General features: G+C 42.7%; 1 protein-coding gene across 1 annotated transcript; it reads left to right on the top strand.

Annotated features, from left to right (window-relative positions):
- Positions 1 to 17599: 17599 nt before the first annotated feature.
- Positions 17600 to 20039, top strand: TMEM74 (transmembrane protein 74). The gene is made up of 2 exons (XM_059865421.1): positions 17600 to 17931; positions 18689 to 20039. The coding sequence occupies exon 2, from the start codon at positions 18849 to 18851 to the stop codon at positions 19797 to 19799; it is 951 nt and encodes a 316-aa protein (XP_059721404.1). The 5' UTR covers positions 17600 to 17931; positions 18689 to 18848; the 3' UTR covers positions 19800 to 20039.
- The last annotated feature ends 373 nt before the right edge of the window (positions 20040 to 20412 follow it).

Here is a 20412-nt window from a genome sequence, read left to right as displayed (position 1 = left end):
TATTACTCACGTTAAGTCATTACATTTTTCAGGGAAAGTCTATTTATAAGTACTCATGAAGCAAACTAATTGAAACATAATTTAAAAGAGACCAGACTCTTAAATAAATCACAGATACTTTCTTCATGGATTAAACACATGAAGCAGGCAATTCTTCCAAGAGAACTTTTCCAAATAGTCCTGTATTCCATTTTACCCTGGACATTGACTCCTGAAGCCATGTCATCCTCAGAGGAAAAGAAGTATTTCAGTTCTGCTTGGAGGCAAGAGGAGAGTCCATGTCTACTGCAGCTGGTGCTGGCCCCTGGCCACTGTGGAGGTCTCTGCAGCCCTTTGCCAGCCTCAGGCAGTGCCAGTGGGGGCTTTGGCCAGGTACTGGCTCACACAAGTCACTGCACAGTTTTAGCATGCAATGTTAAAAGCCTCCCACTCTTGGTTTTCATCTGGCTGTCATCTGCTTCAAACAATTTGAAATGGCAGAGTTCCTTGAGATGGACTGGGGAGAAGAGAACTCCTCCAGCCCTGGGACAGGCTCTGTGCCGTGCTGGCACACGGGCGGCTCCCGACAGCACGCTGGGGCTGGCACAGCCTGCGGGAGGAGCCGTGATTCAGGGAGATGATGCTGGGAGTGACTGATTCCCTGACATGAACTGGGGGGAAGTCCTTCCCTGCAGACACAGTCCTGGGATGGTACTGAGCAGAATCCTGCTCTCCCCACAGACGCTCCTTGGACTATGCAGCCCCACCTTCCCACTGCCATTCCAAGAACAGTCCTGCCAAGCTCTGCCTGCCCACTGCTTTGGCAGTGGAGGGACTGGTATTTAGTATTGTCTGGAATAAACACAAAAAATACATAGTAGTTAGTAAGAACTGTAAAATTTTAGATAATTAATATGCTAACTGATTATTATTTTTGCTTAATATATAAACTCTTAAAAGTAGTATTTTCATAATTTATCTTTTTTTACTGCATTTCACAATATTTTCATTGCCTGTACACATTGCCTGAACACTTAAGTATTTCAAGCAGGGCTAGCTTTTTTAAACCAGCCAATACCAAAGCCCACTGTAGCTTCCTCAACCTGCTGCTTTCCAGGGATGCTGAGCTGTGACAGCACCCATTAGCCTCAGGCCTAAATGTGGTGGCACTGTCCAACAAGTCGTGTGTATCTCTCAAATGCCTGTAGAGAAAAACCTTTCCATAAATGACATGGTGATGCTGCCTTAGCAGCTGCTTACCCCAGAGCCTGCACTGAGTCCCTGGACACGAGATCTGCTGCTGCTGCAGCCTGCAGAGCAGCTGTGTGAAGATTACACGGGGCACTGTGCAGGAGCTGAAGAGTGGCATGGTCATAGCATCCCTTCACTCCAGTGCAAGTGAATTTCTTAACAATGTCCCTTCCAAGGCTTGCATGAGTATACTCGAAAAGGCAGAAATAATTGTAGCATGTGTTCAAAATGCCACTGTCATCCAGACTGCCCTGTATCTCCAGCTGTTCTATTATTTTGTGCCCCTTATAAACTTGAACAATATCGTAGCTTTCCTTTCCGCTTCAGATTGTCCCTGCTCAGCAGCACAGCTCCTCTGTACAGCTGCACGTGCTGCACCCCTTCCCCAGCACACAGCACGGGGTGCTCCTGGCAGAAGCTAAAGCACACCAAGTGGTGTCCACCAGGCACAACAGGGACAGTGGAGACCAGTGGAAGGCAGCTGCAACCCTGCCAAACAGCAGTTCTTCCTGATTGACTCTGAAAATGAGCAGGTACTAGCAGGCAGGCAGGAAAGGCTTAGAGACAGAACCTGAGCCTGTGTGTGCTCAGGATCCTCAAAGCATTAGAAGAAAGTCAGTCTATGATGTCACTGTACAGAGGTCTTAGGAACAGAGCCCATTTTCAAAATCCTTGTGGGAAAAAAGCCCTGCAAGCTTTAGAGGAGGCTATTAATTCTCAAATGTGTTTGAGAAATTGAACAATGAGCAGGTAGACCAAGTAATCCCTTCACTTTGTCAAAGCAACCTCTTATTTTCCTGTGATGCCTTGGGATTGCTTCACAGCACAGACAACTTCCTTAAAAAACTTCAAATGCAAGTCACCCTGTGACTGGGAGGAAGATCATATTTGCACTTTGCATCAGGAAGCTTATCAGTGGAGCAATGTTCAGGCAATGGGGTGGATTTGGGCATTAGAAGTGTAAAAGTACCACTATTTTAACATTTCTATTGCTCAGAATGGATGTCAACAATGCATGTTCAGCTTTTCATTCTGAGCTCATTCAGAGCATCCAGTAACTGAAAAATAAAATCTTCCGCTGTGAAAGACACACACTTGTCAATGCTCAATTAGAAGCTGGCAATAACAACATTAGCAGATGTTTGGGTTTGGGTTTTTAAAATTCCATTCTATCTTCTATCTGATTAATTTGCTACCTGAAAAAACGTCAAAATAAAATTTTCTGGACTGGAAAAACTCCACCCATTGAAATACTAAAAGGTAGTTAAGACATCTTCTTCAGTGAAATAACATTCTCTTATATGTTATAAGCATAAATGGCATTATAAAGGCTTAATGAGGATGAGGACAAGCACATAAAAATCAAAATGTCATTCAGTCATTGGTTATTTAACAAAAATAGGCATATAACTCAATGGCTTCAGTGAAATAATTTGAATTTATATTAAGAAACACAGTAGAATTGGAATCTAAATTTTCTGTTAGACATTTGTTTGGGCTTTTCTCTCCTGATTTGCCTTCATTATATTAAGTAAATTACAACCAGAAATCCACACATCAATAGCATCACATAAAAATGATAAAAGCCAATGTACTGCATCTAAATTGGTAGCGGCATTGGAACAACCAAATAATATTAACATACACATTCACATTTAATTCTTCCTTTTTAGAGGAGTACAAAAGCAAAGCAGGATGGTCTTTTGGGAAACGTGCTACTGATATCAGACATAGGCCTAAAGTCAAATGCAGCCAGAAATGAGGAAAGCAGGAGGGTCTCAGTAAGGGTGAAAGGACCATTCCCATCTACACCATACTGATCCCTTCAGCAATCACATGGATTGCTTCTTTCTCCCCTTTTTCCCATTCTCCCCTTCTCCCATCATCTCATATCTGCCCTGCTAGGGTGATAGTCAACAAAATCTAACTTTGCCCTGGGTGAACTTATGTGCCATCAGTAAAGCCCCTGTGGGGTTTTCAAAGCCACAGATTTTGGATCACCACTGCCCAAGATCTATCGCCGGCCGGGGGCTATGTACAAAGCACGAACGGGACGGGACTGCTGTGGAACGTGCCTTGAGCTGTTTTATTTTCCAGCATCAGTCTCATTACATGGTTCTGACAATGGGAAGATGCCAGCAGCTCACATCCCAAGCAGCAGACAAAGAACTTAATGTTATAACTTACTTTATAACTTTTTTGACCAATCACACAAAGCAGAAGCATATTGACAGTGGTTCCATCCAACCACTATAAGCACATGTACCTTTGGTTCAAACAATGCCTGCTTCTTTCGAATACAATGCCTGCTTGTAAGCCTTAAAACACAATGCACAGAGCTCCATTATTAAACTTCAAACTTCCTAATATCTTACTAGATAAACTTTTCTGCAGCTTAGGAAGTTATCCTAGACAAGCGTTAATACACAGACCATTGTTCTACTTGTCCTTGCTTTTTAACTTTTTAAATAACTTTTCTGCTGACCTATCTCATGGCGACTGCTTAGCTCTAATCACAGTTCTGCTGTTTCTGAGGCCTGCCTTTTGTAGCTTTCCCAAAACCCTCTGATTTTGTGGATTCCCACAACATCCACTGACTTCTCTCTTTTCCTGGAAGCACACAGGGCTTCTCTTAGCCATGCAAATCCAGGGAAGGACATTCCTCTGCACCAATTAAAGGTGCTCTTGGCTATCCAATGCATCTTCTCCTAGAGGGATTTTTTCCCAGTCTTTTGCAACATTGATAATGTAAGGAGACCTTCACATCTGGCTTCTGGCTGACCTCAGCATTAGATGCTGTCCTAGAGGGTTGTACCTTTTTTTGGGCAAAAATGTGTTGTTTTTTCACTTGGGATTTATCATCAATTAGAAGATGGTAACAGTTAAGAAGAATATCCTGTAAGAAGTTTTTTTTTGCCTTAGCATAAGAGGCCAGCATGATATTTTGTGAGATGACTTATATTGCTTTTTCACATTTATTGAAAAATCACCTTGCTCCATCAAATAAGGTAGTGTTTACTTATTCCCATTTTAAAAAATCCATGCTGTAGGATATCCTGTGAGTGCTCTAAATGCCACTGACAAGAATTTAAAAGCACAATTAAAAAATTCATCCAAAGAAAAAACACCCACCAGCAGCAGAACTTTTCATACGTGTTCAAACTTTCAGCTAGATTAATTCCTCTTTCTTAGGCATGCTTTGATCTTTCTCTGCATTAGTCCACCAAACTGCCCAACAATTTCTGAGCATGTTTTGCTTTCTCCCTGTCTTATAAGATAATAATTTAGAATTCTTTACGGAAAAAGAGGTCTTTGCTCTGTTAGCAGAGTATGAGCCTGTTTAGGCACGCAGTCACAATGAAAAGGGATGCTATCAAGGCCTCAGGCATGTCTTGCATGACTGGTTAAATTCACTTTTTGGTTTTGCAGCTTCCAAACTTCCTTCAGCTCTTCAGACAATGATAACCATTCTGACACGTGATTTCAAGAACTTGGTTTTTACCTTGATCTAAAGCGATCTTCAGGTTAAATGTGATTTTTATCTACTTAAATCTGTTTTCTAAACTGGCACTGTTATTGTTTATCATACCGAGGTGGGCTCTCAGGGTGGGATTCAGTTGCTGGATGGATGTCTAGTGCCATTTTAGATGCTTTAGAGTTTTACACCTCGTTGTTGTTCTAGACACTTTGGGTTTTGCTGTCATGACTGCTATTGGGTAGCTAAACCAACACCAGGAGTCTGTATTTAGATACCTGAATGATTCATTCTGTCCCTTCCTCTAACATCATCTTCAGAGATGTTTGAACATGACTGTGAAGCTATTTTAACCCTGCATCTTTGTATGGCTGTTCTCTCTTCACTGTTCAGTATTGATCCACTTTATTTTCAGCATGCCTCTCTGTGAAGGGTAAAAACCTGGTTAGAATTCTCAGGGGAATGCTAACTGGAGAATGGTTAGAATTTCCCTCCCTTATAAAATATATTCTTCTTAACAATATTAAAGCACCAGAGGCCCTTCATCAAATAAACTATTTATTAGTAAACATCAAAAATCTATATAAAATAACTTTTTGTCTAAGAGGCTTGAAAGAATCATAGTTTAACATCTACCTAAATATATGATGAATATTTCTGTAAGTTTCTACAGAAATTTTATTTTCTGATACCTCAATTATTTCTCCACATTACATCTCCTGCTTCTAGAGAAGCATTATCTGAAATGAAGAAATCAAGGATAGTGGCTTAATTTTATATTGCATTTTCTTCCAGGTTGCAATTTTAGAAATTAATTCCTAAAATTTATAAAGACTGAGAACAACAGTAATGTCATCAAACAATATTCAGATAACCTCATGGCCTCAAGATCAGCTTTATTTAACAGAATTTTTCCACAACAGCAGATGAATTTATTCTTAAATGAAGAATGGATAGACATTACACAGCGTAGAGTGGCAAAAGAGAACAATGTAACTACTTGCATGCCTCTGTGTTCTAGTTATGAAGAATTATTTGCAAAGTAAAATTCAACATCTGAAAGCAAGGCTATTTTCTCCAGTAATTGGGGCTAGAATGGACCCTGCAGACAGAAGTTAAATCAAGCTGCTGTTTTCATGCAGCTGAAGACACAAACAGCATGAACTGGAATGAGCAGGCATTTGGCATTACCTGCAGACTCAAAGAAAATGGAGTGTCTGCATTTCCAGAAATGCATAAATCATCCTTGCAATGCCTGCATGAAAGTGAAGGCACGTTTAAATGTACACCAATATTTATAATGTAGCATCATCTATAACAAACTACTTTCACAATCCTTATTTTCCAAAAATAATTTAAACATTTTCTTACATATTCCTGCCCAAAAGAATCTGTAAGATGCTTGCATGTTTTCAATATATCTAGATTAAATCACCATTTGTCCATACATATAGAAAATTTCAGATGAAGCTTCAGTATAGCCTGAGTAGTAAGTAAGTTTTATGTGGTACTGACCCATCAATGTATATTCGTAATTCAAAGTGGTAATTTAATGTTTTTGTTATGGGGAAAAAATAAAAAGCTGAAGTTGTAAGCAGAAAAAAATATTATTAAACAGAAATGCAGTTTAGTATAAGAATATACCTTGAAAGAAGAAAGAAAATGTAATATCTAGGCTCACATCCAAAAGGCACTATAAACACATAAGGAGAGTGAGACTATACATATGCTGGCAACTATACATATGTTTTAACACCTTGTCTAATTGGCAACCTCCATTATTTAACGCTCACATCTTCAAAAGGGCATCTCTGCACCTACAAAATCCATTCACTCATTTTTGTTACAATAGCAAATAATGCAAATTTATAGTCACCTGTGACTTTGTGAGGGTATTGATCATCCTCCTTAATTAGCTGCATCTATGCTCTGCAAAATAAGGATCAAATATGAATAAATATATATGGAGATAGTGCAAAGTAGTCAGGTAATTTGTCTCTTTCATCCACCCATCTTTTAGAAGGGGGATGTGGATGATGAGGTGAGGATGAACACAAACCCTACACTTGCCCTGAGTATTTACAAACTCAAGAGTGGAACAACAGGCAGTGAGTAGGACACAAGTCATTGGTCAATAAAATACATTCCCTACTGCAAAGCAGTGAAACTGCTATTTCTTATGCATCATTCTAGATTCTACAGGAACTGTCACATACCCATTTCACTGGATCACAGAATCACAGAATGCATCACAGAATGTCAAAGGGTTGCAAATGGCCTTGAAGAGCATCCAGCCCCAGCACTCCCTGCCATAGACAGGGACACCTCCCACTAGACCATGCTGCTCAAGGCTTTTCCAACCTGGCTTACAACAGTGACAGGATTGGGGCACCCAGATCTCTGGGCAACCTGTTCCCAGAGGCGTGTCTGACCACCCTCAAAGTAAAACATTTCTTCCTAAAGCTAACCTAAACTTCCCCTCTTTCAACTTGTACCCAATACTCCTTGTCCTGTCACTCCAAACAAAGAGTCCTTCCACAGCAACCCTGTAAGTCCCCTTCAGATGCTGGAAGGTGCTGTGAGGTCCCCACACAACCTTTTCTTCTCCAGGCTAAGCAGACCCAACTTTCTCAGCCTGTCTTCATAGGGGAGGTGCTCCAGTGTTCTAATCATCTTCGTGGCCCTCCTCTGGACTTGCTCCAAGAGTTCCATGTCCTTCTTTTGTTGGAGACATCAGAATTGTATGCAGTACTCCAAGTGGGGTTTCACAAGAAGACCTGGTCTCTTCTTCAAAGCAATGCTTCAGATATTGGCTCAAAATAGATTAAGTTCAGCAAAACATCTGTTGTGTAATGGTGGCTCATAGAGGTGAAAACATTCCCTTTTCTCTGTTGTTAAATCATATTCAACATATGAGGGAAGCATGGAAGAAACAGAGAAGAAAGCAACAGAGAAAATCAGTGAGCCATGAGGAAGAGAAGACAAGCTATGAGAGAAACTGAAGCCACCTCACTCCAGATCAGGCATGGGGTCTGGGATCCTTACTGACAAGGAGGCAGGCAGCATTTTTAAAATGAGATTTAACCACAATCCCCTGAAAATTAATTATAACTATCCAATTATGGTGGGATTGATCTAAATACATCTGTCTACAGTGTAGAATTGCAACTCTAACTCTGTTGACTGTGTTGGTCTTCCCAGTTACAACCGTTGTCAAGAGAGCAGGTTCAAAGTAGAAGCCTGTGTCCCAGCTCCACATTTAGTCATTAGATGACTGCCAAACCTGACTCCACTGGATCTAGATCACTTTTGAGGTTGAGTAGTAGAGCAAGTCAGGGAAAAATCTGCACTTAAAAATACTGTCAGAAAATTTCAGCAGGAAACAGGAGACAGTCTTAGCTGTCTGTGCAGAATGAAGATGCCCAAGTAGGTAGGAACTTTTGGAGGCCACAGAACATCTTGCACTAATCCACAGACTACATTTCATGGGTTTTAACATGCTAAGTAAGCACAGTGTAATTTTCAAGCTTGAATAATATTAGAAATAAATTTAGATTTTTCTCCTGAACACTCGCTGTCTTGGTGCTTTAAGTATATTTCCTAAATTTCGACTCTGCCATAGATGTTTGTGTTTATTAAGTGATTTAAAGAATAGCGTTAGTGCAGAGTAAAGAAGTATCTTGATGATAACCTAAATATTAGAGGCATAATCCTTTCTCCTTCTGCTCCAATTTCTGGTCAGTTTGGGAAGTGATTCACTTTAAGTCAAGATGTTGCCTCATGCTGAAATCTTGACATCCTTTACTCACATCGAATCAGTTAACTCCTGCTCCTGTGGGAGACATATGTTCCCTCTGCCTTTGGGTTTCACACTTGCAGAGTTTCTGGCTGCTTGTTTCTTCTCTAGCATAAAAAAAAAATGTATCATTTCAGTTTAACTGTGAGTCGCAATATTATTCCAAGATCTCAAAATCATTAAAACATTAATAAAATTGCTACAGAAAATGATGAGGAAGGAAAAGGACAAGACAGATTTGTAGCAAGGCACCAAACTGCAGAATTTTAATCCAGGATATAAAAGCACCCTCTTAGATTGGAACTCATTAAACAAGTCTCAGCAGATAAGAAGAATATGTGGATATATATGGATATAGAAGGTTATATCTGTTCTGAGACAAACTGAAACTAAAATCTTTCATGGTCACAGGTACCCTTTGATTTCTCCTATCAACTAAAAATAGTGATTTTAACGCTACTGGTTTAAATGTATCACCAGAAAATCAGATGAAGAAGCAGATCAGTTGTTAAAAAGTGACAATATTTCTCAAAGATTGAAAAGCAATGTGATTTAAATAGTCTTCATACACTTTGTATTTCAAAACTTCAGAAGACAGGCAGAAAACTCAGTTTCCAGTTTTACCATGCTTTATTACTGTCTGATGCTCAGGTAGCAAAAAGGGTGATTGCAGTGTAAATGAACAGACCTATTATGTGCCCCAAACCAGAGTGATGCTCCTCTCCCTCTTTCCTCCTCTAATGTTATCATTATTATTTTATTAGATGGAAAGAATCCCTCATTCAGAATACATAGAATTGTATCTTTATCTACTTGTCATTATCCTTTCTTGCTATCTTTTCTTAAAGGAAATAGATTTTTTCTAAATTAATACAATTAGTAAATTAATAAAACTAATCATAAATGTTTAAAATATTTTTTCTTCGTCTGATTTAATTTTTATATACCCATGTTAGAAGCTCTTTATTAATCCTTTGGAAGTATAACCATGGGTATTTTTTTCCCTGCAGGATTATGTCTTTGAACATGAAGAAACTGTTAGTCCCCCTGTTAATTTTTCATTTTCCACATTAATTAAAAACTTGTCCAGATGGCACTGCACAAATATCTTCCATGCAGATTTCTGGCTTTGAAATGCAGCTACCCACCTCAAAAAACATCATTTCCGTCTGCTCGGGAAAATAGCTCTCCATGGTTCATTTTCTGTATAATATCGTGCGGGGGAGAGTGTGTCACTTGGAGTAAAAGGAGTGGAAATTCCTTTCCAAATCTCCCACTCTCCATGAAAAACTCCTCATAGCTATTTGTGAGTACCTTTGTGTGTATACGTGCCTGGATGCCTCAGAAGTAAGATTAACCAAAGAACTCCTACTACCTCAATGTAATGTGTACATATAATTCTCAGACAGGTGGTTAATAAGAACAGAAACCAGTAGCATCGATGTATTTGACATCTCTGGAAGCAAATGATTAAACCGAGCTTAATCCCCACCCAAAAAGTGCCAGAAAACCACATGCCCTCATTGGGTCTGACCTACCCACTCATGAGGACTCTGAGAAGATGCACAATTAAATCTTTATTCATGGAAAGACAAAACAGTAATACATTTAGCATGCAGTAAGAACAAATCCTTCTTCCTGGCTCATCCACCACCAGATGCCCGTTGTCCAGAAGCTCTGTATCTGCAAGGGATCTCTTTGCACCCACAAGCTGCCTGCTCAGCCTGATCAATGCCTAGGGACTCCCCCAGGGGTGCCTCGATCACTATGGTCCTTCACCAGGCTCCTCCACACCAACACTCCCGTTCTGATTCCATTCAAGGAGGTTTCTCACCAGACACTCAGCTCCATGTCCCTGTCTCACACTGAAATTAACCCCATTGCAATCAAGGGAGATTTCAGGGCTCCATAATGGAGACCTGTTTGCGCAGGAACCAGGTCTTTGCCACAAATTAAAAATGATCTTCGTCTTTTCAAGAGCCAACCTTCCTGCAAAACCCAACCTGTCTGTGCTGGCTCCCTAGACACTGCCAGAGGAAGACTTGGTAATTAGCCAACAAGAACTAAAGGCTCTATCGTTCTGCTTTCTGCTTTTCACCAGCTGTGGGCTAGAGACATCTTTGTTTTCCTGAATGGATAGATAGGCGTGTGCATGTATTTATTACAAAAAATATTGATTTCCCATAAATAATGTATTAGGAGCTCTTCAACTGCTCAAGTAAGCGCCTGCCTTTTTTTCATACTGTGCCCGCAGTCCTGCCTGCATGTCACAGATTTTACTATCACTGCAGTTCTGTTGCATGCATAACATAGTAACCAGATAAAAATGACTCTGATGTGTCAAGAACAGAAAAGTGTAAAACATTTTCTTTAGCAGCATGTGACTCTCTAAGACTTCTGTTTGTGAAGGAGCCAACACAGTGTGCTGTCACCATTTGAATATATGGCTTCAAAACCCAGGGCAATTAAAAGCTTACAGAAAGCCGACTTAATACAGAGCATGACATCATATTTCCTTCCATGCCTCCTAACAAAAATAAAACAAAAACCATCAGGTCAGGTTTTATTTTTCACTATTGATTGCAGATACCTCTCTTAAGCTCAGCCTTAAGAAGAATGTTCTTCCTTCTTCCAAGGCAATCAAAAGAGGACAGCAAGTAGAACTTCCTCAGGAATATGAACAGTGCCTATGTGACAAGAAAAAGAATGTTAAAAGCCTTAACCATATCTGATGAATTAAATGTTTATTGCTCTGTGGGTGTTTGGTCTGCAATGCCTGCCTCAGACATCAATAGAGGTCTTGTTGAAAAACCTCTAGTTGCATTCTCAAAATTCAGGGGACAGGCTGCACTTTAAAGGTTTGACTGTTTAAAAAGATCAAATATTTTTCCTTCCAGTTTCAGTCTGATCACACTCCCTTGGAAAGTAAACAGGATCAAATCACTGGATGTCAGAGAGGAAAACACAGAGATGGTCTAGCTCATTCACATGGCCCTGTAGAAGGATTGCTTCTTGCAGATTATTTTGTAACACTTCCTTCACTCTTTTTCAGTGTTGTAGAAGAAATGTTGCCTTTGGAAGAGTCTGGCAGACCTGTCAGAGCCTGTATTACTGTGATTCTTCTTACCTTTCCCATTTGGTCTATCTACCCCAGGTTTTAGTGTGTTGTATTCCACCAGGGTTTTTTACAATTCCTTGCAGACACTGTTCTAGAAGGAACCTCAACATTATTAGATGAGGAAGGACGGTATGAAATCCTAACCTGTTTAAAGCTGATTGCAAAAATGCTATAGTGATTGTGATGGGGTCAGGACTAGACACATGGGCAAGGCTTTCCTTCACACATAAATGTAGCATGATAGTCAGCTTAAGGGACTGTGGAAGAGAGGAAGAGAAGGAGGAGAGCTTTGCCTTGAACTCTCTAAAATATGGGTGGCTATGGCTGCTAATTTAGATACAAATATCACCACAAGCAATCTACATGGACCCTAGCTCTGCTTCAGAACCCCACTAATACACCTTCCTGGCATATCTCTAATGCTATTATTTATGAGCTTAAAATAGTTCTCCCCTTAGGTATGAAAAAAAGAACTAAGTTCCCTCCTAAGTCACTGCCTGCCCTTTGCTGTTGGCTAAAACAGGTGAAATGAGGAACAAAGCTCAAGGCCCTATTCTTTCATCCTAATTTTGGTGCCTTAATTTTGGTTCTGTGCTGCCTGGATTGCAAAAAATTACACAAGTTTCCCATGTTTCAGCTTCTTTGCCTTTAAAACGGGAATACTGATTTCAGCTTTTTAATGTACTTTATAGTATGTAGACATAAAGCACTACCAAGAGAAGAAGGTTTTACTGTTTTTTTACACTTAGTCTTTTTAATACAGGTAAATTCCATAAATTATCAGCATTACCTCTCTAATGTGAACACATCTTTGATGTTTCTATTGAAGAAACTCTTTAACGCATGCTGATAATATAGAATCCCTGTGTACGATTCCTGATAATTTCTATAAAACCTCATTCTGTCACCAGCAATATATATGTTACTGAAGACTGTGTGTCCTTGCCTTGTCAGAAACTGCAGCCTTCACTTTCTTCTTTCACCCATAGTTTTAAGTGTACTGCAACAGCTAAGAGTAATTTTTGTTACCAGAGTCAGTACAAGCGTCCCCCCTCCCCCCATCTTTATGGCTCAAGCTATTATTTCCTCATATTATGCTGCAGTCCCCTTTTATTTCTGCACTATTCTCTATCCTTTAAATCCCCTGCTTAAAATCTCCTTGGTGATTTATTTCTCTCCTATGCAGCCTCTGATTTTCACCTGGGCTTCCCTCCAGGATAGTCTATTATCTCACTTTGCATTCCTTCATTCTATAATTAGTATTTTTAGGTCTTTCTGTACAGAATAACAGGTGGACTACATCTCCCAGATCTAATGTGTGATTACTCTAGGTGATTCTGTCTTTCCATGGAAGTGTGCAGGAAAGTGAAGAGAATAACCATCCAGGAAAACACCTGAAAAAGGCAATGACAGGAGTCAGGCATGTGCATGACACCTGGCACTCAGCAACCACAGAGGGTTCAGGGCTGAAGTCTTCAATTTGTGGGCTGACCCAGGGAGAAACTTGTCCTTTATGTCTCAGGTATGACCACAGTGGGAAATGAATGGTAACTTTGGCTCTCACAACATGGTGACAGCACACTGCTGGTACTTCCCCATCAGTGGGCAGAAGAAACCTGTGGGGACATGTGACAATCCCAAGCCCACAGCAAGGAGGAGCTGTTTGGGCTCTGTCAAGGCTCCTTCAGATCACAGAGCTCAGTGTTCAGCATTCTGGGGGCACACAGGGATATCTCCTGCACCCCAGTGTCCCCAGCTTAGGCACTCCCAGTGGCATCCAGGTACCTGGCACTCAGCAGTCAGTCTGCTCTGGGCATAGCAGAGCCAGCTTGGCCATGTCCCACTGGGCACCCTGAGCCCAGACTGCTGAGACAGAGCTGTGAGAGTCAGCAGGACACTAGAACAATCAAGGCACAGTCAAGGATAGGCTTGTTGGCACAGGGATGCTCAGGTGCTGGGGGATTCAGAAGGGAAAAGAGCTGAGTATGAGCTCCTGAAGGGGGAAAGCAGGGAGCCTGGTCAGGATCAACAGTAAAACCTGTGGTAGTAGGGTTGGTCAGGTCACCAGCTTGAGTCACCGGTGTGGCACAGCAGGTGGGAAACAGCAGCCTTGGGACATCCAGAGCTGGTCCTTTCCCTCCTGGTGAGTGAAGGCCAGTAAAGGCTCCACAGGTGCTGTGCCAGAGAGCAGACCTCAGCCTGACAGCTCAATCATTTCTACCTGTCCTTCACCAGTTCCTGGGTGGGGCTACAACTACTGTGTCTTCCCAATGGTCAACAGGCCCTTTGCTCTTCCAGATGATCCTTTGCTCTAAGACCAAGACTGGATTTTTTTGTTCATCCTCAGGAGCTCTATTTACCCAAACCATGATTTCATGTGTTCAGACATGAGAAGCATAGGGCTTTATCAAGGATTTAATCTACTTGTGGCAATTCTGGAACATCATATCACACATCTATGGCTTCTCATATCTCTGTAAAATTATCTACCTATTGTGTCTTTTATTAATGCACAGTAGATATGCATTAGTGAATCAACCAAAGCAGAATTAAATTGCTTTCCTGTCTACTTTTGCTTTATTGATCTGTGAAATTTATTGATCTGTGACAGTACTGTGTTTTAAACACACAGAAATGGTGAATTTTTATTTTTACAGTGAGTTGTCCAAATATTTCCTTGCTAGCCTCAGAATACTTATATTCTCTAAGCCAAAAAAGAATTGTATCACTTTATTTTTTGCACTTTTTATAAAAACTTAGCTATATATAAACTTGCCTCTTCATTCCCATCTATTACTTTTGTTATTTTTCACAGACCAGTACACAGGTCCATGTATTTCTCAAATAGGTTTTTAATTTTTCTTCAGCCCCATGTTATTGGCTCCCTAGCCAATTTACTTTACTCAACAGTATGATCTATTCAAGTGGAAATGGGAAGTTTATGCAATATTCTCTCCAGACTTCTCTGAATGTATTATTCTCTGAGCCATACTGGCTGCAGTGCCCCTTTATTTTAGAAGCTCTGCAGTCTTGCAACACTTGCAGAAGTACCACTGGAAACCCAAGGTCCTGTGACTGTGCAAGGCAGTGAATTGAAGATTCTGTGAAAATGACATTGAAGAACTCTGTATGAATGTTATGAGACAGAGAGGGAAAAAAAGAATAAAAATGTTTGGAGGAATGCTTCACTGAGGATCCCATATAACACTGGAAAACTCCCTGAATTGCTGATAGCAAATAGAATATCTCAAAATCCATCCTCTACCAGACCATGATGGGATGTGTCATTCAGAAAACTTGTTCTAGTTTTGCCTTGTTCCTCTAAAGCCTTCATGTCTGGTCAGGCCCTCAGTGGGGATTCAAACAGAAAGTGTGAAACAACTTTAGCTCCTTACAAGCCTCCTTACAGTTTTATGGTGACCATAGGTGACTGAGAATGGGAAAAAAACCATGTACATCTAGTTCACACACTCACTTATAGTTGGGCCAACTTGGTTTAAAATTAATTGTACGTATCCTAACTGAGACACCTTTATCAGCTGACTGTCAGATTCCGTATTATCACTGTGCTGCTACCATAGCCCTGCTCAGTGTCTGAAAGGGCTGTATTATGTGGTAGGCTAGAGCAGAGAGAACAAGGCTCATCCACCCTGACAGTCCACTCCAGTCTTTTATTCCTGTCCCACTGTGTGTCCATCACTCTGGTTTTTAGCTCCACATCGCCATTTTTTTCCTGTGACAAATATTCTTACTCCCGCCCTTACTTGATTAATCTTTTCACCAGCTGTACTTGTGTTTGCAGAGTACGCGTTGCTATGCATTCATTTCACCACCTCCACACCTCAGAGCACTGGCAACAATCACATTTGTTGCAAGAAAATGCTGTTAACTCGTTGCATGCGAAGTTAAGAAAACGAAATGTCAGTAATGTGAATTGTGACTAGACAGTGACTTTGCTCTAAGAGTGAGTGAACTGTACTATGCAAAGGAGACACAGCACCACATGGGAAGGCACATAAGAATAGACAACACTTGGCTTGAGAGAGTTGTGGTTCCCTCTGTTCACTCCATAGTTTGTGGGACCGCAGTTATCAGCAACAAATTAATACACTTGCCCAACACACGCTGGCACAAAATGGGGAGGAGAGTGGGCGGCAGAGCAGCAAGATGTTTGTGTGGTTAAATAACGAGTAACTAAGGCTCTAGTAAGGGCTCAAGAGTGCATGCTGTAGCTCCTGGCTTTTGAAGGAATGACAGCACGGCAAGTTGTTGTGTGCAGACATTTCCTGCCTTTGGATCAGCTGTCAGAAAGACAATACCCACCCAAGGACTTGGTAGGCTGTGCTGGGGCCCAGGAAAGGTGTTCTCATTCTTCCAGGCTGCATTGCCAGGGCTGAGCACCATGTTTTTTCTGTCCGTCATTTAATTAAGATTCGTCTACCGGATGCAGCAGGTGCAGCTTACAGTGTCAGTGCCCAACATCTGTAGGTTCCTATTCTGCTAATTCCCAAATGAAAATGTACAATGGACTTAAAGAGAGTTTGTTTCTGTCTTTACTTTTACTTGAAACTATTTGAACAATTTACAGATAAGCTTTTTTGCTTCTTTGATTAGGTTTTATTTGCTCCTTTATATTTATCTCAAAGAAGGCACTGTTATTAAAAGCTCCAAGGACAGCCTGCACCATTTTCCCAAATTCATCATTTTTTCCTTACAATTCTTCTTCAAAGGGTGAATAATATACTATTCAATGCATTGAAACTGCACTTTGCTAATGGAAACACTGCCTGGAGCTGCTTTGAAATGATATCCAAAGAATATCATTTGTGATATTCTGTGTGATGGGCACTGCAAGTGCCCTACCGTTGCCATGTCCCGGCAAGTAATTTTGACATTCATGGGAGTTATTCCCACTAAGATTTGAACCTTCTGTGCTGGGTGTTTTGGGTCTCAGCAGGATATGTCTTCAAAAGTTATGTGATTGCTTAATGCATTGCTTCAGAACTGGCAAAGAGTCTTTACAGAGAATGTCCTTGTTCTCTGATGTCAGGCCAACTCCTTCAGACAGTCTGTGTTTGTCTCTTTTGGTTCCTCCCCACCTCACTTTTCACCTTGAGCCTTTGCTTTCCTGCCCAACAGCCATGCAGGCAGGTGCTGCTCACTTCTAAGTCCTGTGTGCACCCTCATTTCAGCTCCATGACAAAGGTGCCTCTGCCCAAGCTTGCTTTTTGTCTCCCCAGAGCCCAGTCTTTCCACAACAGCACAACATTCAGTTCTGATAAATCTTCCGTTCAGACTACTCCATACTTTATTTTCATATTCTAGTTTATCACTAACACTGGCAAAGGAAAAGCACTGGCAAGAAAACTCAGTGATGGTTCATACTGAAAATGAAATGGTCGTTCATTTATTATGTATTTTTTGGCAACAGTCTTTTTTTTAGTAGTCATTTAAGCCGGCCAGAGGAACTGCGTGGACAATCTGCCAGCATGGGTGAGCTCCAGATATTTTCCAGTAAGTCTTGAGCAGAGGGTTCGTCCCTTGACGTCTCAGCTCCAGCAGTTCTGGGATCATTTCAGAATCTGATTTTATCCTTCCCTGGAGTAAGTCGTAAGCTCCCAAGACTACGGAAAACAACTCCGGGCGATGACTGAGCCAGACGCACGCACAAGGCTGCACGGACGCTGCTCTCCGGCCCCGTGCCAGGCTCCGGCACCCGGAGGGGCCGTGCGGTGACCACAGCGCGGGCGGCGCGACCCGCGGGCAGCGGCCGAGCTCGGGGACCGCGGGGCGGGCGCGGCTCCGGGCGCTGCCGCAGCAGCAGCGCCGCCGCCCGCGGACTACAGCTCCCGGCGTGCCGAGCGGAGCCCGCCCTCCCCGGCACTGCCCGGCTGGGCTCCTGGGCCGGGCCGGGCCGGGCCGGGCCGCCCGGGGTCACTAGGAGCAGCGCGGGCGGGGGCGCGGCCGGTGGCGGAGGCGGGCGGGAGGAAGGTGAGTGGGTGAGTGTGTCCGTGTGTCCGTGCGTCCGTGCGGGGGCCGGCGCCGTGCCGGGCAGGTGAGAGCCCCGCGGGCAGGAGGAGGAGCAGCGGGAGGAGGAGCGGCTGCAGGAGGAGGCGGCGTGCTCCTGCCCGCCGGGGATGCGTGTGTGCCTGTGCGTGTCTGCGCGCCGCTCACCTCGGTATCGCTCGGGTCACTCGGTGGCGGGTGGATCCAGCTACTCCCGGCGCCGGCGGGAATCGCTTTTCCCAGCGCGGCCGGTTCTCGCTGAAGTCCCGAGAAGAGCGTGAGTGAGCAGCGGCTGTGAGCGATCACGTATGTGCTATAGACGCACATGTGTTTCCTACGCATGCAACACATTTGTCGGGCTGCAGGCTTCGCCCCGTGACACCGGGCGGCCTCGAGGGGGATGGGGCCCAGGCGAAAGGGGTAATAACGAATTAATTGCAGATGAGAAGTAATATCCGTCTTTGAATCATCAGTCTTTGAAGCATAATTTCATTCCGAAAGCTCTTAGATGAATGGTTGATCTTATATAGGAAAGCACTGCTTTTCCCATAGGATTATCAGATTTCCACCGGAGAATACAGATCCTGGATTATTGAGCTACATGGGATTTGCGTGTTTCTTTCTAATTAGTCTGTGAATCTGAGTGTAAAATTCTTTATTTGGAAGGGGGGGATGGGAGTTATATGCTTCTAAAAGAACAGACGTATCTTTTCTCTGACATTTTACACAGTTTTTCTGGTTATCCCGTTCTCTGTGCATACTTACTGCCTTAATTGGATAGTGGTGTCAAAGGTTGATTAGATTCCCTAATAGATTTTGGATCTGCAAGAGGATTGCAGTTTTAAATGCGTGGTTAAAACAATCGTGTTTGCCGTCTCCCCTCAAACAGTTGAGAGGAGGGCTGATGTATTACATTTGCGTTATCTTCCCTTTGGTTTGTTAATGTATCATCGTGAGGTTGTCGGGTTTGGTTTTGTTGTTGTTGTTTTTCCCCCCTCTGCTATTTCATTTGCAGACCAAAAAGAAATGAATGTCAGAGAGGATTTGTTTAATCATTTAACAGCTGACACAAGCCATGTCCCTAACAAAACGGTGAAAAAGTGGTGAAGAAGATTTCTGGGATACAGCAGCACCAGTACTGTGAAGCCGCTTCTGCAGGTCAGGGGCAGCATTTGCTGGAGGATGCCGTAGCCCAGGAGGTGAGGCTCGTGGGGACGAGGTCGATGGCTTGCATGGAGCTTCTCTACCTGGCCGAGGAGAGCAGACAGGTGCCCCTGGGCACCGCTACTGGCTGGAGCCTGCCCCCCCATCCCTACGAGCAGCAGCAGCGTGAGGGGGGTGAGGTGAACCCCAGAGCAGCCGCTGCCGTGGCAGCCCTGCGCTGTGAACGGCACTGCAAGCCCTTGCAGAGGGGCCCTGTGGCTGAGCCCCCCCTGGCACCCCAGCCCTCCTCCCTGGGCACCTCGCCCCAGGAGCTCCCTGCCCCCTCCAGCACCTCCCAGCCCTGCCGCCCAGCCGAGTGCTTGCCCAAGGAAGAGGATGGAGGGAAGAAGAAAGCCTGCTGCTGTGCCCAGGAACTCGAGACATCATTCACCTATGTGGATGAAAATGTAAATCTGGAGCATGCAAGAAGTCCCCTCACTCCTACAGGTGCCCAGGATGCCCCTCTGCAGCAGCATTCCTGCAGGGAGCTGCCACCTGAATGGGTGCACGATTCTCCTTCCTTGGTCTCCGAGGAGGACGATGCTGCCTCGGAGGCAGCAGCTGGGAAATCCGTTGACTATGGATTCATTAGTGCCATTTTGTTCCTGGTTAGTGGCATTTTGCTGGTGATAATTTCCTACGTGGTACCCAGAGATGTGACTGTGGATCCCAACACCGTGGCTGCCCGGGAGATGGAGAGGCTGGAGAATGAGAGCGCAAGGATCGGTGCTCACTTGGACCGCTGTGTTATTGCTGGGTTGTGTCTCTTAACCCTGGGGGGCGTGGTGCTCTCCAGCCTGCTGATGATGTCCATGTGGAAAGGGGAGCTGTACCGGAGGAGCAGGTTTGCATCCTCCAAGGAGTCTGCCAAGCTGTATGGATCTTTCAATTTTAGAATGAAGTCTGGAGCAAATGATAATATGCTCGAGCTGTCATTAGTTGAGGAAGATGTGCTTGCCATAGATAATTAGTGTGGTCATGATTTTTAAGGCAGCATTTCTACAGGAAAATATGTTTCATTAAAGAAAGCAGATGCAGCTAAAGATAGCTGGTGATGCAGTTTATTTGTCTGACAAGAATGGTGTTATCTTAAGCTCTATAATCAAATGTTTGCAATATATGAGTGCTTGTTGTAAAGGAGAACTGTGCCAGATGAAATGCAAATGATATAAAATAATGAAAACCACTGAATAAAAAGAGACTTGTGATAAGTAGGTTCCTCAGATACTCGTTTATCCTAATGTAAAACATTCCATTGGTGTCTTGCCTATATAATTTTCTTATTACTCTGATATAGAACAAGAATGACCTTGGCACTTTGGAAGCTGTTAATTTTTGAACACTGCAGGATTATTAACATTCTACTTGACAAAATATTAAGAAGCAGGACCAATAATCAAATAGTAGGGCTAATATTTCATTAAGAGTTGCTTTTTTATTCTTTAATTTTAAGCAGATCCATTCTTTTCAATTGAGTGACAGCTATGGGAAGAAAGAACACCCCTTGGTCATGGCTGGCCACAAACCTCCCATATTTTCAAACAATTGTACAATTAGCGATGATTATTTAAAATATGAAATAAG

Source organism: Haemorhous mexicanus, chromosome 1 (genome assembly GCF_027477595.1).
Source record: "Haemorhous mexicanus isolate bHaeMex1 chromosome 1, bHaeMex1.pri, whole genome shotgun sequence".
Classification (NCBI taxonomy): domain Eukaryota; kingdom Metazoa; phylum Chordata; class Aves; order Passeriformes; family Fringillidae; genus Haemorhous; species Haemorhous mexicanus.
Note: the sequence above shows the minus strand (reverse complement) of the source record. Positions and strands in the feature narration are given on the sequence as shown.